Source organism: Dryas octopetala, chromosome 8, assembly GCF_963921425.1.
Source record: "Dryas octopetala chromosome 8, drDryOcto1.1, whole genome shotgun sequence".
In the NCBI taxonomy this organism is placed as follows: domain Eukaryota; kingdom Viridiplantae; phylum Streptophyta; class Magnoliopsida; order Rosales; family Rosaceae; genus Dryas; species Dryas octopetala.
In genome coordinates, this window is record NC_141373.1 from 19767769 (window position 1) to 19790175 (window position 22407).

The window sequence follows — 22407 nt, forward strand, 5'->3', positions numbered from 1 at the left end:
GCCATCGGAGGAGAGAGGGGTAAATATTATACTAGTTTTTTTTTTTTTCTATAATGTGTATTATATGTTCTTAAATTTTACTTACAAATTTATCTAAATATTTGTTTATTAGATATCCATAGAGAATTCTGTTGAGTCACGGGTTGAGTCTGGAGCGAATGACACTTCTAAACTTCGCACAGAAGTGTATGTTGAGAAGATGGGTCCTGAGAGGAAAAATAGAGTTCGGCTCTATGGACATGGGGTGACACCTGAAATGGTGCCTTATGCTAGGGCTCAATCTAGTAGTTCTTCTCGGAGATCATCGAAACTAGAGAAGCTCTTTTGGAGGCACAGTGCCTCCGATGGCAGAAGAAGCAGGAGGCTATGCAGGCTAAGCAGGATGCCTAAGATAATTGTAGGGACTAGGGTTTGGTTATATTATTCCTCTCTATCTCTCTCTAATTTCTTCCTGTTCAATGTCTTGGATGTATGTCTGATTGGGCCAGGGATCCTTCCCCATAATTTAATCTGTTGTTATCTTGTATTGTGCAGGTGATTTGTATTTGTGGGAAAGTTGCATTTGTGGGGAATCGAGTCTTTAAGCTATACAAAAAGGTTGTCTTGAACTATTTGTTCCCTACCATTGCTCGTTTCTCAATTTGATGAACTGATACAGTACTTGTTACTTGCATAGTATTATATAGTTGGTATATATATCATGCATTTTGACTATTGTTTAACACTTAAAAAAAGAAAAACCATAATAGTTCATGTCTGGCTGTCTGCCTTTTACCATATTTTCCTTCACATGTACAATGAACCCAGCTCGCTGTTCAGCTTTTTGCTTGTCAAGTTTCAAATAACATGTCTTAAACAGGATCCTACATACGTTGGTTTGGAATAAATTAGTATATGTCATAAAGAGGCATGCATTTTCTGTGAGGTTGTCAGGTTACAATAACTATCCCTCTCTGATTAAAAACTGCAGTTATTGTAAGGTGTGGTGTGATAAATTAATGAACGAAGGAAATGATGAATCCAGAATCCATAGTAAGTGGCATTATGTCTACTCACCCATAGCAGCTGTATACTTATTCAATAGAGAAAAGATGAATACCAATTAAATTACTTCTTTTAGATTCTAATATAAATGAAAATGCTAGTGAAAACAAAAGCATGGCAACTCTTCTTTTTGTCTTTTTGGACTAATAGGGAGTTGCAAATCAAAGGATAACATATCGGCATGTCTGAATAAAAATGTGATAGAAGACATATAGTGTCTAGGCAACTTTTAGAAGCTCAAAATTAAAACCACCTTTTTTCTTTTTCCCAATCTCCAAGAGAATCAATCACTTTGGAAAAACATTTTTATAAAAGAATCAGTTGCCAACATTCTGGGAAACCTTAGCCAGCACATCCAACCATGTTATCACAAATCCATTTTGGGGTTCCTATGCCAAACAAGTTTGGCAGAGATCCGTCCACCTATTAAATACTTTTCATTGTAAATAATGCATCACATAGCTTGGCCAAAAAAAAAATGCATCACATAGAATACCAAATATTCGTCTGGTTTTCTTATTAACAAATTGAAAGGGTTAAAGAAGAAGAAAGAAACTATTAAGTAGGGAAGGAAATGTAAGTAGAGAAAAAACTAAGCACAAAAGAATCATAAGAAAAACACTAAAGAAAAGAGAGTAAAAAGGCTGTATAAGATATTGTTATATATATTGCAAGACTTTGAGAAGCTAGGAGATGGCCATTTGCTTGCTAAAAGTGAAAAGGAAAATAAATCACTTCGGTCTAACAATAGAAAACCATTTTGGTCGACAAGAAGATCATATAGAGAGCCACCAACTGGCCCATACATAGGCCCACTGGGTGGACCACATGCATATATTCTTAACCATTAAGTAATAAAGGCATTGGTTCTTGGTATTGGGACAAGATCAGATGATTTACTTCCACCAAAAATTCTAAATGGGGTTTGGACAAGGGGTTGAAAATACAGACATGCAGTCAATTGTAGCAGAATCTCCAGAACTAGGGATTGATTATTAGAAGTCAGCCTAAACTGTAATGCACTGATTGATTACTGAGAATATGAAAGAAAGGGATAGCGTTGAATTCATAAACTTGAAAGAGTTTAGACTACAGGGACTCAAGAGAACAAAATATTTAGTGCCTTCTGAAAGAACATATACTTTCAACATGTAGCTGAATGAATAATCCTTTCGGAAAACACAAAAAGAAATTAGATTATAACACTCACGTACTATATATTAGTAGTTTGTTTTCTGTGCCTTGTTACACACAGCATTTATGTAAGGGGCAAGCATATTGCTAAGAAAAATGAAAAATGAAAAGCACAAAAATGCAACCCAAAATTCAAAAACCAGCATATACCCAGGCATGTTGGGGCACCTGCCAATGGTGTTTGCCTACATTCTAGTGCATTTATGCAAACCTTCTATAACTTTAGAAGTGTCTCCTTTCAAAAATCATCACTTGCATATGTTTTCATGAAAGCTATTTCTTCATGTTTACCAATTACATTTTGATTAAAAACCTAAATTCCGGAGTTAAAACCTAACATATAGCCGTCAAACAATAAAAATAAAAGGACTTGATTAAAAACCCTAAATCACTACCGGTCTTAGTCTAAGAAAGACTCATAAAATGGACTGCACTCTAAGTCTCTCTTGTTTTAATTACAATTTTATTAGTTATTGCATTTTGTTTCAAAATTTTTGTTCCGGTCCCGGCTTGCCTAATGACGAAGACAAGTTTAGTGTAAGTTATTATAGCTTTTTAAAAAAATTTGAACTTATTCTTTAAAAAGTTTATTGTACTAAGGTTTTTTTTCCTTAAATTAAATGCTCTAGGTTGCTGGTGGTAGTAGGGTTACCAAATACACCAAGGGTGTATTTGATATTGGTATGAGCTCAGCTTATACTATTGTTTTACATGCATGCCCATATAGAGGACGACGGATATTTGTTTCCGTTGTCATATCATCTTTTTAGCAAAGCAGAGTTTCCATACGATTGGTATGGAACATTTGGAGCTGATAGAAGCGGGTTCTTTGCACGGGTCAACAGCCAAACTACACTCCCAAATGGCAGGAAGATCTTATTCAACGAGCGTTTAGACATGACGTTGAGGAATTGGGCTAAAGACCGAAAGAATTTGTCTGAAAATGAGAGTTTGAAAGAGGAGGCGCAGTTAATCCTCAAGTTAGTTAATTTTGAGTTAATACTTGATATAGTTTTTTAAACTTATTATTTAATTAGTTTATTGTATATGTGTATCATTTTTTGATATTTTTTATTTTCCTTGTATAGAGATTTGCTGGAATTTTTTTTCTATGTGAGGACGGATTATCATCTAGGTTATATCAATTTTAATGAAGATAGTATATTCTTAGTAAATGGAAGAATCAAAGTGGTTACTTTGTTGAAGAAAGACTTCATTGATTTTGGTGATGCGCGTTATCAAGAAGATGATTTTGATAGTCTTGTGCAGTTGTATGAGGGACTATTTGAGTCTCATGGTGAGCTTATGCCCTTTGAACTGTGGCATATGTGTCATACCATGTAGTCAACGTGAGTTACTTTACCAATTAATTTAATATTTGTTCCAATATTTATATCCCAAAATTTGATTATTTTTCTTCTTTATTACATGTCTTTGGAATTATTATATTATCACCCGGTCTTTTTGAGCCATGAAGAGTGGAATGCTTACCGTTTGTGGCAATTTACAAATGTTGAGGATAGATTTTCACCACTGTAATCGGTTGTGAATTTAGAATTGGATGTTTTACTTAATTCTTGGAAGTTAAATAATATAGCCTGGAGGAGGAACTTGCAAAGGGATGTGCTTCCAAAAGCAAAGGCTGATTGGTCAAATTACGTAACTGGCTACCACTCGTCATATCCATCAAATATTGCCTTCAGTTTTTACAAATTGAGCCACAATGCCGTAGCACACGCCATGGATAGGGTAATATAATTATTTTTTTTTTTTTTAGCTTTAGTGTGTTTTTTTAATTGGCTTCACTAAAGTTTTCATTCTAATTTTTGTCTATTTGTTTTAGGCTGGTCTTTCTCAAGAAGAAATGGACCGTGGACTAACAGAAGCTTATCCAGGCCATCTGCCAGTTTTGTATGAGTTCTACAATAAACTCTTCCCAAATAGAATTCTTCGATAAACTAACACGCCGACTTAAAAATTAGGTAAAATTTTATTGTCTTTTCCTTTGTTTTTTAATTGTGGGGGCTAGGGTTTGGTTATATTTTTCCTCTCTATCTCTCTCTATTCTTCATTTTCAATGCCTTGGATGTATGTCTGATTGAGCAAGCTATTGAAAGCCATTGAATTGGGCTAGGGATCCTTCCCCATAATTTAATCTGTTGTTATTTTGCATTGTGCAGGTAATTGAGTCTTAAAAGTTAAAAGTATACAAAGAAGGTTGTCTTGAACTATTTGTTCCCTATAATTGCTCGTTTCTCAATTTAATGAACTGATACAGTACTTGCTACTTGCATAGTACTGTATAGTTAGTATATATATCATCCATTTTGACTATTGTTTAACTGTTTAACACTTAAAAAAAAAAAAAAAAAAAACCATAGTTCATGTCTGGCTTTCTCCCTTTACCATATTTTCCTTCACATGTGCAATGAACCCAGCTCGCGGTTCAGCTTTTTGCTTGTCAAGTTTCAAATAACATGTCTTAAACATGATCCAACTGCTGTTTGGAATAAATTAGTATATGTCATAAAGAGGCATGCAATTTCTGTGAGGTTGTCAGGTTACAATAACTAGTATTAACTATCCCTCTCTTCTGACCCAAAAAAAAAAAACTATCCCTCTCTGATTAAAAACTGCAGTTATTGTATGGCGTGGTGTGGAAATAAATTAATGAAGGAAGGAAATGATGAATCCAGACTCCATAGTAAGTGGCATTATGTCTACTCACGCATAGTAGCAGTATACTTATTTAATAGAAATAATTACTCTATACTACATCTTTGCTATAGCTTTTAACTTCTAATACCATAATTATTAATATATAACAATCAGGTTAGTTTTATTAACAATCAGGTAAGTTTGACTCCACCTTATTCCGTTGACTCCACATGAGTGGGCTGCAATTACCTTTTATTTCTTATTTTTGGTATTTCTTTTTCTTCTCTCTTTCTCCTCGAGTCTCTCTCTTCTCTTTCCTCTGCTCTCTCTCTTCCCGCGATGTCTCTGACGATCGGACTCTCGCCGTCCGGCAAGAGTAGTCGGTGGTGTGGGTCGACCCCATCCCCATCCCCTTCCTCTCTCTTCCCTCTCCCTTCCCCAACCTCTGATGTCTAGCTCCAAGCAGATCCAGCAGATGGTGTGGTTCATTTGATCTTCTCCTTCTGGAGCTTCAGCGCATTTCAATTTCTAGCTTGGTCGCGCGGGCAGCTTTGAGAGCCCGAACCGGGTTGCCTTGGCTCTCCACCTCCAAGAGCTTATCAGTAGAAGGTTCTTGATTTTTTTTTTTTTAAAGCTCAGTTTCTGAAACTACAATTTTTGGAACATTGCAAGTGAACTGAAACTGTAGTTTATTGAAGTTGCAGTTCCTAACTGCAAGTGAAACTGCACTGCAAATGAATTGAAACTGCAGTTTATTTGAGTTGCAAGCTTGCAATTGCAGTTACTAACTGTAAGTGAAACTGCAGTTTATTGGAGCTGCAGGCTTGCAGTTGCAGTTCCTAACTGCAAGTGAAACTGCACTGCAAATGAACTGAAACTGCAGTTTATTTGAGTTGCAAGCTTGCAGTTGCAGTTGCAGTTACTAACTGTAAGTGAAACTGCAGTTTATTGGAGCTGCAGGCTTGCAGTTGCAGTTACTAACTGCAAGTGAAAACTGCAGTTACTAACTGCAAGTGAAAACTGCAGTTTCTGAAACTGCAGTTTATTTGGAGTTGCAGGCTTACAGTTGCAGAACAATGCTTGTGAGTGAAGATGAACAATTGTCGATTTGGTAAAGTTGAAGAAAGAGATCGATTTGGCAAAGAAAAGAAGAAGATCAGTTTTGGGTTATTTGTGTAGTTGGTTTGGTTGTGATGCGTTTCTTTGGGAATGTGTTCGCATGTTATATTTTGGGCTGGTAGATAGTGTCCGCAAGTTAATAAAAATAGATTGAGTAGTTTTGGTTAATATTTTGCTTTGTTAGTACCTTATAATTAATGGACTCTATTTAATATAGAAAAGATGAATACCAATTAAATTACTTCTTTTAGATTCTAATATAAATGAAAATGCTAGTGAAAACAAAAGCATGGCTACTCTTCTTTTTTTGTTTTTTTTTTTGACTAATAGGCAGGGTGTTAAATTTCGAAATTTCGCCGAAAATTTCGATTTTTGGGGGTGTCGAAATCGAAACCCATATTTGCTAAATTTTCGGGATGATTTCGTCGAAATTATCGAAATTTCGCCAAAACTTTCGGCGGTGAGAATTTGAGATTTGGTTTTGGAGCTGGGTTTTTGCAGAAAAATGGAGAGGTGGCAGGGGGGAGATCGAGGGAGAAAGAGGGGCAGTGGTAGGGCGGCGGCAGGGGGAGATCGAGGTAGAGAGAGGCGACGGCAGGGGAGATCGAGGCAGAGAGGCGACGACAAAGGGTGATGGGGCAAGGGCAGGGGCGACGAGGCGAGGGCAGGGGGCGATGGGGAGACGGCGGTGGGAGATGCAGAGAGAGAGAGAGAGAGAGAGAGAGAGGATGAAGAAGAAAACAGAGGGGAGTGTTGCTGGAGCAGTGGAGCCTCGGGGTAAAAGAAAGGAAAGGGAAAAGAAGGAAAGAAAAAGAAGAAAAAAAAAAAAAGAAGAAAAAAAAAAGAAAAAAAAAAGAAAAAAAAAAGGAAAAAAAAAATTAAAAGGTTTAGGGTTGATTGGGGTTTGAGGCCTTTGGGCTTTGGGTTAATTGTGAAGAAAAAAAATAGTTTGGGGTTTCATTTGCCTGTTTTGGAGTTTCGTTTAGTTGTTTTTAAACCCTAAACTAGTAAATTACAATATATTTTTATATAAAAAATAATTTAAAGTACCCTAAAGGGCTTAAACCCTAGTATCATATACCATATCCTAAACAATATAGAATATATATTATAAAATATATAGGGTTTAGTGTATATATTATAGAGTATAGATAATATACTGATTTCATTTTATACTAATTTTATTTAACAATATTTGTCTCCAGCGTGCATTATATTTATTTTATATCACATGAAACCTACTATATAATTTGGTTTCTTCAATATTTTTTCTCAATTTAGTAGATAATATGATAAATAAACATATGGTAAAGTTTCATTCAAAATTTCCGTATTTTGATATCAATTTCCATCATTTCCGTCAAATTTTTGTCAAAATTTAAAAATCTTCGAAATTTCCGTCGAAATTTCCATCGAAATTTCCTCGAAACCCGAAATTTTATTCCTTGCTAATAGGGAGTGGAAAATTAAAGGATAACATATCGACATGTCTGAATAAAAATGTGAAAAAAGACATATATCATCTAGGCAACTTTTACAAGCTCAAAACTAAAACAACCCTTTATTTTTGTTTTCCAATCTCCAATAGAATCAATCACTTTGGCAAAACATTTTTATAAAAGAATCAGTTGCCAACATTCAGGTAAACCTTAGCCAGCAAATACAACCATGGTATCCCAAATCTATCTTGGGGTTCCTATGCCAAAAAAGTTTGGGAGAGATCTGTCCACCTATTAAATACTTTTCATTGTAAATAATGCATCACATAGAATACCAAGAATTCGTCTGGTTTTCTTATTAATAAATTGAAAGGGTTAAAGAAGAAGGAAGAAACTATTAAGTAGGGAAAGAAAGGTAAGTAGAGAAAATACTAAGCACAAAAGAATTATAAGAAAAACACTAAAGAAAAGAGAGTAAAAAGGCTGTATAAGATATTGTTATATATATTGCAAGACTTTGAAAAGTTAAGAGATGGCCATTTGCTTGCTAAAAGTGAAAAGGAAAATAAATCACTTCAGTCTAACAATAGAATACGACGTAAGGGTCGTAAGCTTAGAAAAAGGTACGACAATAGTTGTTGCAAGAATCATGACAACATTGAAACCAAAACAAAACTAGTTAATGATGGAATCCTAGATAAACTCTCTCTAAGATCAAAAAAGGGACAAAATCTTTCGAAGATTAAGAAAAAAGACAAAATCTCTCTAAGATCAAGAAATAAACAAACCCTCTCTAAGATCAAGAAAATGACAAACTCTTTCTAAGATCTTAAAAACTAAGATGACAAAATCAATAGCTTGCGGCAATCTGCATATCCTAGGCCGTTGCATACGAAAATTTAGAGCTGGTGACTAGGTTTTTTTACTCGATCTTAGAAATTAGAATCAATACTCAAAGAGAGAGAGATGTGAGTTAGGTATTACCTTCCTATTAATATTTAATATGTGATTTAGTTAAAAAATAGTGTCATTCCAAGTTTAGAGAGATTTTCTTTTTCTTTTTTTGTCAATGCATTGATTTTGATATAGGCCCATTTGTTTTAGTAGTCAGTCTGATCCTGAAATTAAGAAATTAAGCACACTGAAGTTAAGTAGGCTGGTCCAAGATATTTTTGTGACAAAAATGCCACATCAGGAGACCCAAAAAACCCATGAAGCCCTTGATGTAAATACTTTAATAGCCTTAATATATATGAGCATATTTCCAACAAAAATAGTAAATATGGTAATCCCGAATAACTTATGAAAAATGGAGTTGGATTTATGCCTTCATAGATTGCAACTTGAATTTGGATCTGTGCCTTGAAGGATTCCAACCTTCTTTAGTTATGTTTCCCATGGCTACGTAAAGCTTAATACGTGTGGACAAAATTCATCCCAATAAACGAAGAAGAAAACGTGTAGATAAAAAGCAAGAGGAATGGGGAAGAGAAATTAAGATGCCCATACTACAAGAGAGAGAGAGAGAGAGAGAGTAGAAGGGAAAAGAGATGAGAAATTATTTGACAAGCAAGAATGTCTTTGGTTACAAAGGATTGATAGCGACTCAAATATGACCTATACAGTGGGGCATCCTTGAATGCCATGGAGATATGGATGTTATCAATCCCATAAGCATTCACAAAATTATGTGTATGATATTAGGGGAGGGGACCTACTACTTTCTATTGCACTTTTTCTCATGCTGTCTTTTATTATTATTATTAATTTAGTAAGGATATTTGAACGTGAGACATTTCTAAGAAAAATATCACTAGATCGATAATTAGTTAATTTTTTCATATTGTCTTGTGTTATGCAAATAAAATGTTGTACACAACTAAGTTTTCTTTAAGAAGTGAGGGTATATTATATTGTTTAGATTATCAATTTGAATTACTAATTAAGTAGACGTGAAAGTTTTCTAATATGATATGAGTTTTTTATCGATGCAGGATGTGAGACACTGTTTGGTCAATGACTATGACCAATCGATGGATGTATGGTCATCGATCTCTCACATTCTACATTAGTCATGCATTAGAGAAGACTCCTAAGTAATTGTTATTTGGAATGACAGTGCTTAAATGCCCTAATAATTAATGCCCCAATGGCACTCTAATAGCATGTCACATAAGCTTGACAAAGACTATTTTAATCTTAAAATCTTGCAATGCTTAAATTACTAAAAAAAAAAAAAAAAGATTTAATTAAGATTTAATCCTTAAATTGAAATTGAGTTTAGGTATATCTATGTTTGGGTTTTTCGCGTTCTAGTTTTTCTTACTCTTTATTATTGTTGTGCAGTTTAATTAATTAGTTTATGCCCTTTGTTTTCGATGACTTATTAAAAGTACTCTTTAGTTTATCCTGTTCTCAAATAGGTTCTTCTACACAAGGTAAGAGATGACCATGTACTTCTAAGGGTTTAGGATTGGATTTTTAGTTACTTTTTAATTTTTTTAATTTTTTTTATTTCGTGCTCTTGCTTGTTGCATTGCATTAATCTTCAGTGTTTTAGTGTGATGCAGTTGTGTTGTTTGGTTGATCTATTATCTCCTTGTAACTATCTTGATCCAGATCCAATAAAAGAAAAAGAAGCTATTGATCATTTGGCCTACATGGTTTTCCGCTAAATGAATTGCACTCAATTAATTTGAAGTTATTAAGCAATATTAAGAGTGACAAATAATATTTGATTGAATAGAGAAAACAAAAAGGAAAATTGTTGGTTAAAGTCAATGAGTTAAATTTCGGGTTTCGAAAAAATTTCGATTTTGACAAAAATGACGAAAATTATCATCAAAATACGAAAATTTTGAATAAAACTTTAACATATGTTTATTTAACATATTATCTATTATATTGATAAAAAAACATTAAAGAAACCAAAATATAGAGTAGGTTTCATGTGATATAAAATGAATATAATGCGTGCTGGAGACAAATATTATTAAATAAAAATGGTTAACTAATTAATAATTACATAAATTTTATTGAACAAACACCTCAATTGTATAATTGTTTAATTGTTCATGGACTAATTGAACAATTTGTATAATTTGTATTTAATTAATATTAAGAGGGTATCATTTGCATAATTTGTAGAATTTATCCATACTCTATAATTTGTGTAATTTGTATAATTTACAAAGACATACATAATTAATAACAAATGATGTTTAATTGTTCATGAACTAATTGTATAATTTGCAAAGACATACATAATTTGTCCATACTCTATAATTTGTATAATTTGCTCATACTCTAAATTATAATTTGTATAATTTGTCAATACAATATGGACCATACTCTATTCATATTTCATATTTCCATACAAGAATAAATCACCATACTTTATCCATACATTAATTTCATTTAGGTTCTTTAGTTTTATAATATACTGACTAAAGCGTTATGACTTTTAAAATTATAATTAAAACTCAATAATATTGTAACCATTCAATGTTACATAATATTTGTGCATTAGTTTCTATTTTTTTCACACATACCAGATGCTGAGTGCTCGGCGGCCATTTTGGAGTGTTCGGCAATGCATTTTTACTTATTTATCAAGCCATGGTTGTTGGCTTTTTATTAGGTTTTAACTCTGAGATTTTGGGTCAGAGTTAAAACCTAATATGCAACCTTCACAAATCTCATTTTATATTCTAGAAATATATGAGGTGAACTCATATCCTATACCATAAAAAAAAAAAAAAAAAAAGACATTTATTTGACAAAACAATGATCAAAGGACTTTATTTAGAAAAAACAAAGACTTTATTTAGAAATAAAAAAGCCATAAAGTTTTTTTTCAAATAAGGAATATTAGAAGGATTAAACTTTAATTTTCCCTTAATATTTTATGCTAAACCTCTCTCTCTCCTCACTTATTCTCCCCACTCACCTGTGCAACTTCCCTTTCTTTTCTTTTTTTCATTTTCCTTTCTTCTTCACACAAAACACTCTGCAACTCTCTTCCCTCTATGCTTTCTCTCAGTTCTTCTCAGTTCGGCCATGAAACTACCCCAGAAAGTCTCTCTTCCTCCTCCTTCATCTTCCACTGTGACTAAAAACCCAGGATTCGAAAACCCAAACCCAAGCCGAGCTGCCTCTGCCGTTGACTTTGTGTCTCTGGCCAAATCGCAGTTGCTCTTCACCACCAACATCTTCCCTTCACCAAGCTGAACACGTTGGTGTGCTCGGATTGTCCATTCGATCTTCCACGACAGCGAATCAAACTCCACAAGGCTGAAAATTTTGTCAAAATTTTGACGAAATCTTGTTGGTTTCGTGTTAAAATTTCCATCTTAAAAAAAAAAAAAAATTCGGCGAAATCAAATTTTACTCCTTGGTTGAAGCACATGCTCTAATGGTGCTTTAGAATTTCACTGTTCATATCATAAAAGGAGTTAAATTGAATTGGGACTAGAGAAGAAGCAAGACCTATCTGCTAATTTTGACTAATTTTTTATTTTATCACTTAATAAATTTATAGCTTTTTTTTTTTTTTTTGTGAGGAAAGCCAAACGTCAAATAATCATTCATTAGAGGATGATTCAGTTTTGACATCATAGGCCAAGATGACCATAAGCCATTCAGGACCGTCTTCCATCCACACAACTGGATGATCACAATCTAATACATAACTAGGAATATAGCTTTTTAATAATAAGATATTTTTTTATATGGCAAATAGATAATGATGTGTGCAAAATAATTTTACCACATTATATTAGGACATATAAATCTATTTGGAAATGTAGTTTGATATAATATATGTAACAATGTAACATTATTCTCAAAGTTATAATAACATTGTAGTTCACATGCAAAATAGGGTCCTTTTTCTGGACAAAAAAAAAAGGGTCCTTTTTCCTGGATAAAATCAAATCAAAACCAAATTATCATATATAACCTTCCCTATGGAGCAATCAATCTCTTGGCATATATCGCGGACAACGATCACCATCAGGATTTAGGAGAATCAGAACTATATATCACAAGGAAATAAGCCAATAATTGATGGCCCAACTCCCAATTGGTACATCAAATTTCTACTCAACCAGAGCCTTCATTATATGATGTTAACGTTCTGACAACTATTGGGTCAAGTTATTGGGCTTTATGAAATTGTAGGCCTCAGTTTGCTGCATATGAATTCAGCATTGCTTTACTGTAAAGACTCCCTATCAACAAAGTGTTGTATCAATATATACAGATCCAGTATAGCAATTCTCAATTCCGACCACAAGTTCATTTTTAACTACTGAAGTATTGATTTTCACAATTGGATGTGATTGTACGCTATACAGTTACTGCACCAAAAACGAACTTCATTTGCAATGCATACATCATGATCTTTGCATGCTTTGGAAGTTGTTTATTAAATTTGCTGGACCCATCACAATGTATACATCAAGATTCTTACTGCCACAAAATGTTTCCCACACTAAGAAACAACCATCAAGAAATCTTAAAATTGGCAATAATCATTTAGTTTAGTTGTATCAAATCTCAACATTGTAGGTGGAAGTCCTAAGTTCAAATTCTTGAATTATGCTTGTTGATTAATAAAAAAAAAAAAAAACTCTTGCATTATTAAGAGTTAATGCACTATTAAGAGTACAAGACCACATCAATCACATAATCTTATCAGTTGATAAAAAACTATAGATAACCATATCTCTAATCTCCCCTTTACAATACCCATACTTCCTCAACATACCTTCTTTTAAAAAACCAACCTTCTCTAAAACCTTTTGAGACCCCTTATTCTCAACCTCAACCAAAGCCTCAATCCTCACCAAACATGTGAACTCCTTGAACACCCTAGAGATGGCCATCCTCAATGCCACTCCCTTGTCCCCAGTACTCTGCAGCCACAGCATGGCTAACATGTGCCCTGCATGTGTCATCACCCGGTTCGGGCTTGACCGAAATGTATCCAATCGAACAGTCATCCAAGCATATGGATTGACGCCATGGGTGTGGTATAACAACCTTCTCAATGTATGTCAAGGCTTGTTCTCTTGAGGTGATGGTGTTCCATCTTAGATAGCGTGTTACTCTGTCATCGCTGGCCCATTTTTGGAAGTCATCGGCATCAGAGAGTTTGAAAGGTCGAAGCGAAATTCTTGATGAATCCATTGAATTTGGAGGAGCTTTGAGATGGTTCCAAGCTCAATTTGAATAAGTATGTAGGCAAATAAAGCTGTGGATTATATGAATGTGTAACTTACCATGAGGGACAAGGTCAATTATGATACTTGTCATTCAAAATATGGTCCTGTGGTCCAATAAATAATAGATTTGGGTGCATTGAACTTCTCTGGTACTACTGGCAGACAAATTGGTCAGCATCACCCCAAGCTGCAACTAGTCCATTATTGTGTTGGAATTAGCTTACTTGTCGCCTAGGTTTCTTTTGATTGTTAATAAGTCCTATTTTGTTGGGACTAGTTGTTAAGCTCTTTGACTATTTCTTATTAGTTACCACGTTTCTAGGTAACGTGGGCTGCTTTCTGTTTGAGTTTGTTATCCTATCTTGTAAGGCTATATTAGCCTAGAGTTTGCTTTGAATTGAATAAGAGAATATATTTTTCTCCAGTATTATTTTCTGGAAGATTAGCAATACAGTTTCAACAATTGGTATCAGAGCCTCATCACCAGGGGCCTAGTTAGTGAAAAGAAACAGCAGTTTTCTAAGAGTGTGAAGTTGAGAAGGATGGCAGCAGAGAGTAGTTTTGTGCAGCCTTCAATTCCAAAGTTTGATGGTCACTATGACCATTGGTCGATGTTAATGGAAAACTTTCTTCGTTCAAAGGAATATTGGGGTCTTGTGGAGAATGGAATACCTGCAGCAGCAGGTGGTCTTGGGGAGAATGGAATACCTGCAGCAGCAGGTGGTGTTGAACTAACGGAAGCACAGCGCAAGCTAATTGAGGATGCTAAACTGAAGGACTTAAAGGTAAAGAATTACCTTTTTCAAGCCATAGATCGGAGTATTTTGGAAACAATTCTCAAAAGAGACACAGCAAAGAACATTTGGGATTCGATGAAGCAAAAATACCAAGGCTCAACAAAGGTGAAGAGAGCACAGCTGCAGGCTCTTCGAAGGGACTTTGAAACTCTCCACATGAAGGAAGGAGAGACTGTCGATGCCTATTTTGCTCGTACTCTCACTATAGCCAACAAAATGAAGGCTCATGGTGAGAACATGAGAGAAACTGTCATCACTGAGAAAATTTTGAGGTCTATGACTTCAAAATTTGACTATGTAGTCTGTTCTATTGAAGAATCCAACAATATGGACGAAATGACCATTGACGAGCTCCAGAGCAGCTTGCTCGTTCATGAACAACGAATGAAAGGCCATATGGAGGAAGAACAAGCTCTGAAGGTTACATGTGAAGATCGAGCAGGAAGGGGACGAGGTCGAGGAATGACTAGAGGAAGAGGTGGTGAAAAAGGCCGGGGAAGGGGAAGATCATTCTCCAACAAATCCACTGTTGAGTGTTACAAGTGTCACAAACTAGGTCATTTTCAATATGAGTGCCCTAGTTGGGAAAAAGGAGCTAATTATGCAGAGCTTGATGAAGAAGAAGAGTTATTGCTTATGGCATATGTGGAACTCAATCAAGCTAAGAGGGAAGATGTATGGTTTCTTGATTCGGGGTGTAGTAATCATATGAGTGGCAAAAAGGAATGGTTTTTGGATCTGGACGAGCAGTTTAGTCAAACTGTAAAACTGGGCAACAATTCAAGAATGGCAGTGGCTGGGAAAGGAAATGTTCGTATGCAAGTTGATGGCCACACTCAAATCATCTCAGAAGTCTACTACATTCCAGAGCTCAAGAATAATCTGTTGAGCATAGGGCAGCTTCAAGAAAAGGGCTTGGCCATCCTGATTCAGCATGGAAAATGCAGAATCTACCATCCAAGAAAGGGATTGATTATGCAATCAGAAATGAGTGCAAACAGGATGTTTGTTTTGCTAGCCACAATGATGGCAGAAGCTCCCACTTGTTTTCAAATAACTTCAGAGAATGAGACTCATTTATGGCATTGCAGATTCGGTCATTTGAGTTTCAAAGGCTTGAGGACACTTCTGTACAAGAAAATGGTTAATGGATTGCCATCACTCAAGACTCCAACAAAGCTGTGTACAGATTGCATGATCGGCAAGCAACACAGGGATTCAATCCCTAAGAAGACCCTCTGGAGAGCCTCACATAAGCTACAGCTTGTGCACGCAGATATATGCGGTCCAATCAAGCCTGCATCCAATAGCAATAAGAGGTATTTATTGACCTTTATTGATGACTTTAGCCGTAAGACATGGATTTATTTTCTGCATGAAAAATCAGAGGCTTTTTCTATGTTTAAAAATTATAAGGCTTGTGTCGAGAAAGAAGTTGGTGCATACATTAGATGTTTGAGGACTGATAGGGGTGGAGAATTCACCTCGAATGAGTTTGGAGAATACTGCAAAGCAAATGGAATTAGCAAACAGTTAACCGCAACCTACACCCTTCAGCAAAACGGAGTTGCTGAACGCAAGAATAGGACAGTGATGAACATGGTACGATGTATGCTCTCTGAAAAGAATGTTCCTAAATCCTTCTGGCCTGAAGCAGCAAAATGGAGCATACATGTACTCAATAGATGTCCTACTCTAGCTGTACAAGATAAAACTCCTGAGGAGGCATGGAGTGGTGTTAAGCCAACAGTGGATTACTTCAGGGTTTTCGGATGTCTAGCTCATGTACATGTACCAGATCAGAAGAGGAGTAAGTTGGATAACAAGAGCTTTAAGTGTGTCTTGTTGGGAGTAAGCGATGAATCAAAAGCTTACAGACTATTTGATCCAGCTTCAAAGAAGATAATTGTTAGCAGAGATGTGGTGTTTGAAGAAAATGAGCACTGGAACTGGGGAAGAACTGAAGACGAGATAAATCTCGATGTTTTGGATTGCGGAAATAATGAAAATGAAAAACATCAAGGAGAAGATGATGCTGAAGAGGAAGTTGATGAAGGAGGTGGAGATGCTCACGTTACTACTGGTTCAGATGACATTAATTCAAGCTCAAGTGGGGCTGATTCGACTTCTAGTGATTCACAGGAAGAAATTCTACCGCATCCAGTTCAAGGGAGGGTTAGAAGAGCACCATTTTGGATGCAAGATTTTGAGACGGGTGAAGGCTTGTCAGAAGAAGAAGAACTGAATGCTATGATGATCATTGGAGCTGATCCGATTAACTTTGAAGAAGCTGCTAAAAGCAAGAAATGGAGGGATGCAATGGATGCAGAAATTGAATCAATAGAAAGAAACAAGACTTGGGAACTAACTACTCTACCGGATGGAATGAAGACTATTGGAGTAAAATGGATTTTCAAAACAAAACTTAATGAGAACGGGGAGGTAGACAAGTGCAAAGCGAGGCTTGTGGCAAAAGGATACTCACAGCAGTACGGGGTTGATTACACTGAGGTTTTTGCTCCAGTTGCAAGATTGGATACTGTTCGACTGATAATTGCCCTAGCTGCTCAACAAAGTTGGAGTATTTTTAAGCTTGATGTGAAGAGTGCCTTCCTACACGGAGAACTTAATGAAGAAGTATTTGTTGGACAGCCTCAAGGTTATGAGAAAAAGGGTGAAGAACACAAGGTGTATAAGTTGAGAAAGGCGCTATATGGGCTTAAACAAGCTCCACGAGCTTGGTATAGCAAGATTGAAGGCTACTTTGTTCGAGAAGGCTTTGAGAAGTGTTATTGTGAACACACATTGTTCACAAAGTCGAAATAAGGAGGTAAACTGTTAATTGTCAGTCTTTATGTTGATGATTTGATTTTTACTGGCAATGATAAGGATATGTGTGATGAGTTTAAGAAGTCAATGATGATAAAGTTTAATATGTCTGACTTGGGAAAGATGAGGTATTTTCTTGGAATCGAAGTACTGCAGAGACCGGATGGTATTTTTATCTGTCAAAGGAAATATGCTCGTGAAGTCCTGGAGAGATTTGGCAGGGACAAGTGTAATTTAGTGAAGAATCCTATAGTTCCAGGGACTAAGTTGTCAAAGGATGAGAAGGGAACTAAATTTGATGCAACCGTGTTTAAACAAGCAGTTGGAAGTCTTATGTATCTTACTGCAACCAGACCAGATTTGATGTATGGAGTGAGTCTCATCAGCAGGTTTATGTCAAGTCCTACTGAGCTTCATTGGTCGGCAGCAAAGAAAATATTCAGATACTTAAAGGGAACGACTGATTTCGGAATCTTTTATAAAAGGGGAGGCTACAAGGGTCTCATAGCCTATACTGATAGTGATTTTGCTGGGGATCTGGATGATCGAAGGAGCACTTCTGGTTATGTATTTTTACTCGGTTCTGGAGCAGTATCGTGGTCATCCAAGAAACAGCCTATAGTGACTTTATCCACTACTGAGGCTGAATATGTTGCTGCTGCTTCATGTGCTTGTCAGTGTGTGTGGTTAAAGAGAGTGCTCGAAAAGCTTGGTCATGTTCAGGAGGAATGTACAACGGTTTTGTGTGATAACAGTTCTACCATAAAACTCTCCAAGAATCCTGTTCTGCACGGTCGAAGTAAGCATATTGATATCCGATTTCACTTTCTTCGTGATCTGGTGAAAGATAGAGTTGTGGAATTGGTTCATTGCAACACTTAAGAACAGGTAGCTGATATTATGACAAAGCCACTCAGATTGGAAGTATTTCTGAAGCTACGAAGTCTGCTGGGAGTGTGTGAAGTTCCAGAATAAACTGAACGCTTTCTGCATACAGTTTAAGGGAGGGATTGTTGGAATTAGCTTACTTGTCGCCTAGGTTTCTTTTGATTGTTAATAAGTCCTATTTTGTTGGGACTAGTTGTTAAGCTCTTTGACTATTTCTTATTAGTTACCACGTTTCTAGGTAACGTGGGCTGCTTTCTGTTTGAGTTTGTTATCCTATCTTGTAAGGCTATATTAGCCTAGAGTTTGCTTTGAATTGAATAAGAGAATATATTTTTCTCCAGTATTATTTTCTGGAAGATTAGCAATACAGTTTCAACATATTGATGGGTGGACTAAATTGTTGAAGAAGGTGATGTCATGTATGATGTATATAATCCCATGTCGGTTAAATAAGGAGTCATCAACTTCTTTGAATTAGTTCACGTAACGAGATTTTGAGCCTTAAACGTGGATAAATTGTATTGGGTGACGTGGGAGCACGTGTAGCCGTTGGGCCTTACACGCGGATAACCTGGTTCTGATACCATGATAGAATTAGAGCATTCAATCTAAAACCAATTGGCAATGGGTGGAAAGACCCAAGACTTATAAGCACATATGCTAAGCTCTAGTTTTCCGATGTGGGACATTGTTTCACATTACTCTCAACAAACTAAAGCTTGCATTCTGACCAAACCAGTGAACTCCTCAAACTCTTCATTGATGGCCATCTTCACAGCTTTGGTTGCTATTCCCTGTCCCCAATACTCAGCAGCCAACACATATCCAACCTCTGCTCGACACTTGTCATCCCCACCTTGTGGCATGATGAAGACCAGCCCAATTAAACGGTCGTTGATGCAGATGGATTTGCAGTAAGGGTGAGGAATGCAGAAGTCCTTGATGTATGAAATTGCTTCTTCCTTGGAAGTGAATGTGTTCCAACGAGTGAATTTTGTCACCATTTCATCACCAGCATAGAGCAAGAAGTCCTTAGCATCTAGGACCCTATAAGGGAGGAGTGTGATTTCCAAAGAATTGTTCGACATTTACTTTAATAAGCACTATAATGCATAATTAAACAGGAAAATTGTTGTCCTTTTAACTTTATAATTGCCTACATTTTGGTATCGGAGGGTGACTGAAACAGGAAAGTTGTGAAATGAATTTACACTGATTGACTAGTATCGAAGAGTTGGTAGGTATTACCCACCACTAGTCACCAAGTTGGTCCAATTTTGAGTTGTAATAGCATATTTCCTTAAATAGCATTTTCCATAGTTTTGGTTAAGATAAAAATATCGAAAATTTATTAAATATCGATACTCAAATTTACGGATATATCGATTTCATTAGATATTGGTATAAAGAAAGTTGAGTTAGATTTTGTTCTTTTATTGGTTTATTGTTTATTAATTAGGATTAGTTGATGAGTTTTGATCTAATTAGGACTGTATTTGGTTTGATTTCATTTTATTCCTCTTTTCCTTCTCAAATTTTGAAATTTTTTATACAATTCTGCCGATATATACTGATATTACCAATATTTTGTCGACATATACTAATATTTTGTCGATATATATCGATATTTTGTCAACATATACCGATATTTTGTCAATATATATTGATATCGGAGAAATATCAGTTACAGCCTATTTAAATATCGGTGGATGAAATTACGGATATCTCGGCGGATATATCGACAATATCGTGGATATTTTCATCCATAATTTTGGTATAGTTTGTTACATGGGAAGAAATCAAACTCTTAATGAATATAACTCGATAACTAACCATCTTTCATCACTTAGACTAACCTCAAGAACTTGATTCCAATATATTTTACTTCTCATAATTTTGTACATTCTTCCCAAATTTGACAGTTTGGGAGAAAGTTTGCGAAACTCATAACATCCAGCTTGATTAATAAAAGGTTTGGGGATTTCTCAAAGTTAAAGAAAGATTTAAGGAAGAGTTTGAACTAATTAATTTTAGTGAAAGATGAGAGATGTTTTAAGATGATGTTGATATGCTCATTTCCATATTCCCCACAGTTGCACTGAATGTGAAATCATATCATAATGCCTTCTCCAACATTAGAAAAAGCAAGAGTACTGGAAGGAAAAAAATAAGGTTCCAACAACATGAGTACCATTTATGACTTTTTTCTTCTTAGGGGAACTTGCCTAGTTACTCTGGTAAATTGGTCAACAAAGGCGGCCACAGGTACCATTACCTCTGTAGCAGTTCTTGTTCATGCTGACTAGAACTTTCACTTTCTTGCTCACCACTCCAAGTAATTGACCTAAGTAATGACCTCAGGTTGACTCTACCCATTACCATCCAGTCATTCACCTTATTTTTTGGCAATTTCTTATCCTCTCACTTTTTTTGTGCATACATAAACCCAAAGTCTCTTACAACTTCTTCCCATATTGCCTTTGCCTTAGAGACATCTTTAATTTCTTATACTAATCAGAGTGAGATTTATACAAATGTTCCCTATATGGATTCTCTCACTTCTCAGATTTGGTTGTCATATTGAAAATCAGAGGCACCAGTACTAAAGAGCAATGAAAGATATCAAAAATTAATGATCAATACATCATCATCATCATCACCATTCTATCCATTTCCTCCTACAACATCATCTCATAGTATATGCATTCACAATATAAGAAAGAATGTTCCAGGACATTTTGGTTTAGTCTATTTACATATTATCTTGAGCAACATCACCTTCTTCATCATCTTGATCGAGTATCACCAAGTCCATCTTGAGCATCTTCTTCGAATAATTCCTTGTAAATGGAATAGCAAGTAATATAATAGCATGTCTACGTATAGATATATGTAGCATCTACATCCAAGTAATAAATGTCCCATCCCAAGGCATGTTAAATAAATATTATAACCATTCCCTATAAAACTGCCCGTAATCCTAGCATAGTAACATAGTAGCAAGTCTTCATATAGATATTATGCATAAAATTAAGAAATCCCCGGTAGCTAGAGGGTGTGACATTGTCTTTTGAGAGCATTCATAATGTCCATCGCTGAGAGTTTTCTGTTTGCATACTCCATGTAAGTGACACTAGCTTTGATTGTGTCCTTGAGAAACTTCTTAAGTATCTCTCTTAATGCAGGGTAGATGGACCCACTCATTCGTTTAACACCACTTCTCCTTGCCAGCTTCTTAAGAAAGAGGTTGGTGATTCATTAATTTCCCCTTGTTATCTACAACATTTCCTGCCACTCCCCACACATTGCCACTTTTGGTGCTGTCAGCCCATACGCCCAGATATTTCCAATATTACACAGCAGAGGATAACCCTAATTATAATGTTTCATGAAAAGAAGTTAATCAAAAAGAAATTGACTAAACTAATCATCAAAAGATTCAAAACTAAACAAAATGATTGAAATTAAAAAAAAAAAAAAAAGACTAAAATAGTCAAATAAAATAATATATAAATTTTTTTAAAAAAGTATGAAATATCAATGTTAACCCATTAACAAAACTTAACAATCAATTCATTACCTGATATTTAGTTTCTCCTAATATCTCATTTCTATGTAATTTTTACATTTTCATGTTAAATATTGGTCATCTCATTCTTATTTAAATAGAACATTCATTTATATGTGATCACAACATAAAAAATGTGCAAGGAAAAAGTCATATTGTTTGTATGATTTTTACATAAAAAAAATGTCATTTAGCTAAAAAAAAAAATAGTGTCATTCCAATTTTAGATAGATTTATTTTTCCCTAAAAAAATAGTTAAAATATGTGATCCAGCATTGATCTTTTTTTTTTTTTTGTTAATGCATTAGTTTCGATATAGGCCCATTTGTTTTAGTAGTCAGTCTGGAAGAAAGCAGACTGAAGTTAAGTAGCCTGGTCCAAGATATATTATGCCACATCATGAGACCCAAAAACCCATCAAGCCCTTGATCTTGATGTAAATACCTTAATATATATGTATACCAAAAAAAAAAAAACCTTAATATATATGAGCGCATGTCCATCCAAAATATTAAATATGGTAATTCCGAATAAATTATGAAAAATGGAGTTGGATTTATGCCTTCAAATATTCCAACTTGAATTTGGATCTGTGCCTTGAAGGATTCCGAACTTATTTAATTATGTTTTCAATTGCTACATAA

At 35.3% G+C, this 22407-nt stretch overlaps 1 protein-coding gene across 1 annotated transcript; it reads right to left on the reverse strand.

Annotated features, from left to right (window-relative positions):
- Positions 1–18899: 18899 nt before the first annotated feature.
- LOC147277856 (uncharacterized) lies at positions 18900–19283 on the reverse strand. Its single transcript, XM_086255742.1, has one exon. The coding sequence runs from the start codon at positions 19281–19283 to the stop codon at positions 18900–18902; it is 384 nt and encodes a 127-aa protein (XP_086111868.1).
- Between the last annotated feature and the right edge of the window lie 3124 nt (positions 19284–22407).

Coding starts and splice junctions, on each gene's coding strand:
- LOC147277856 (XM_086255742.1), bottom strand. CDS start 19,283: ATGTCGAACAATTCTTTGGAAATCACACTCCTCCCTTATAGGGTCCTA.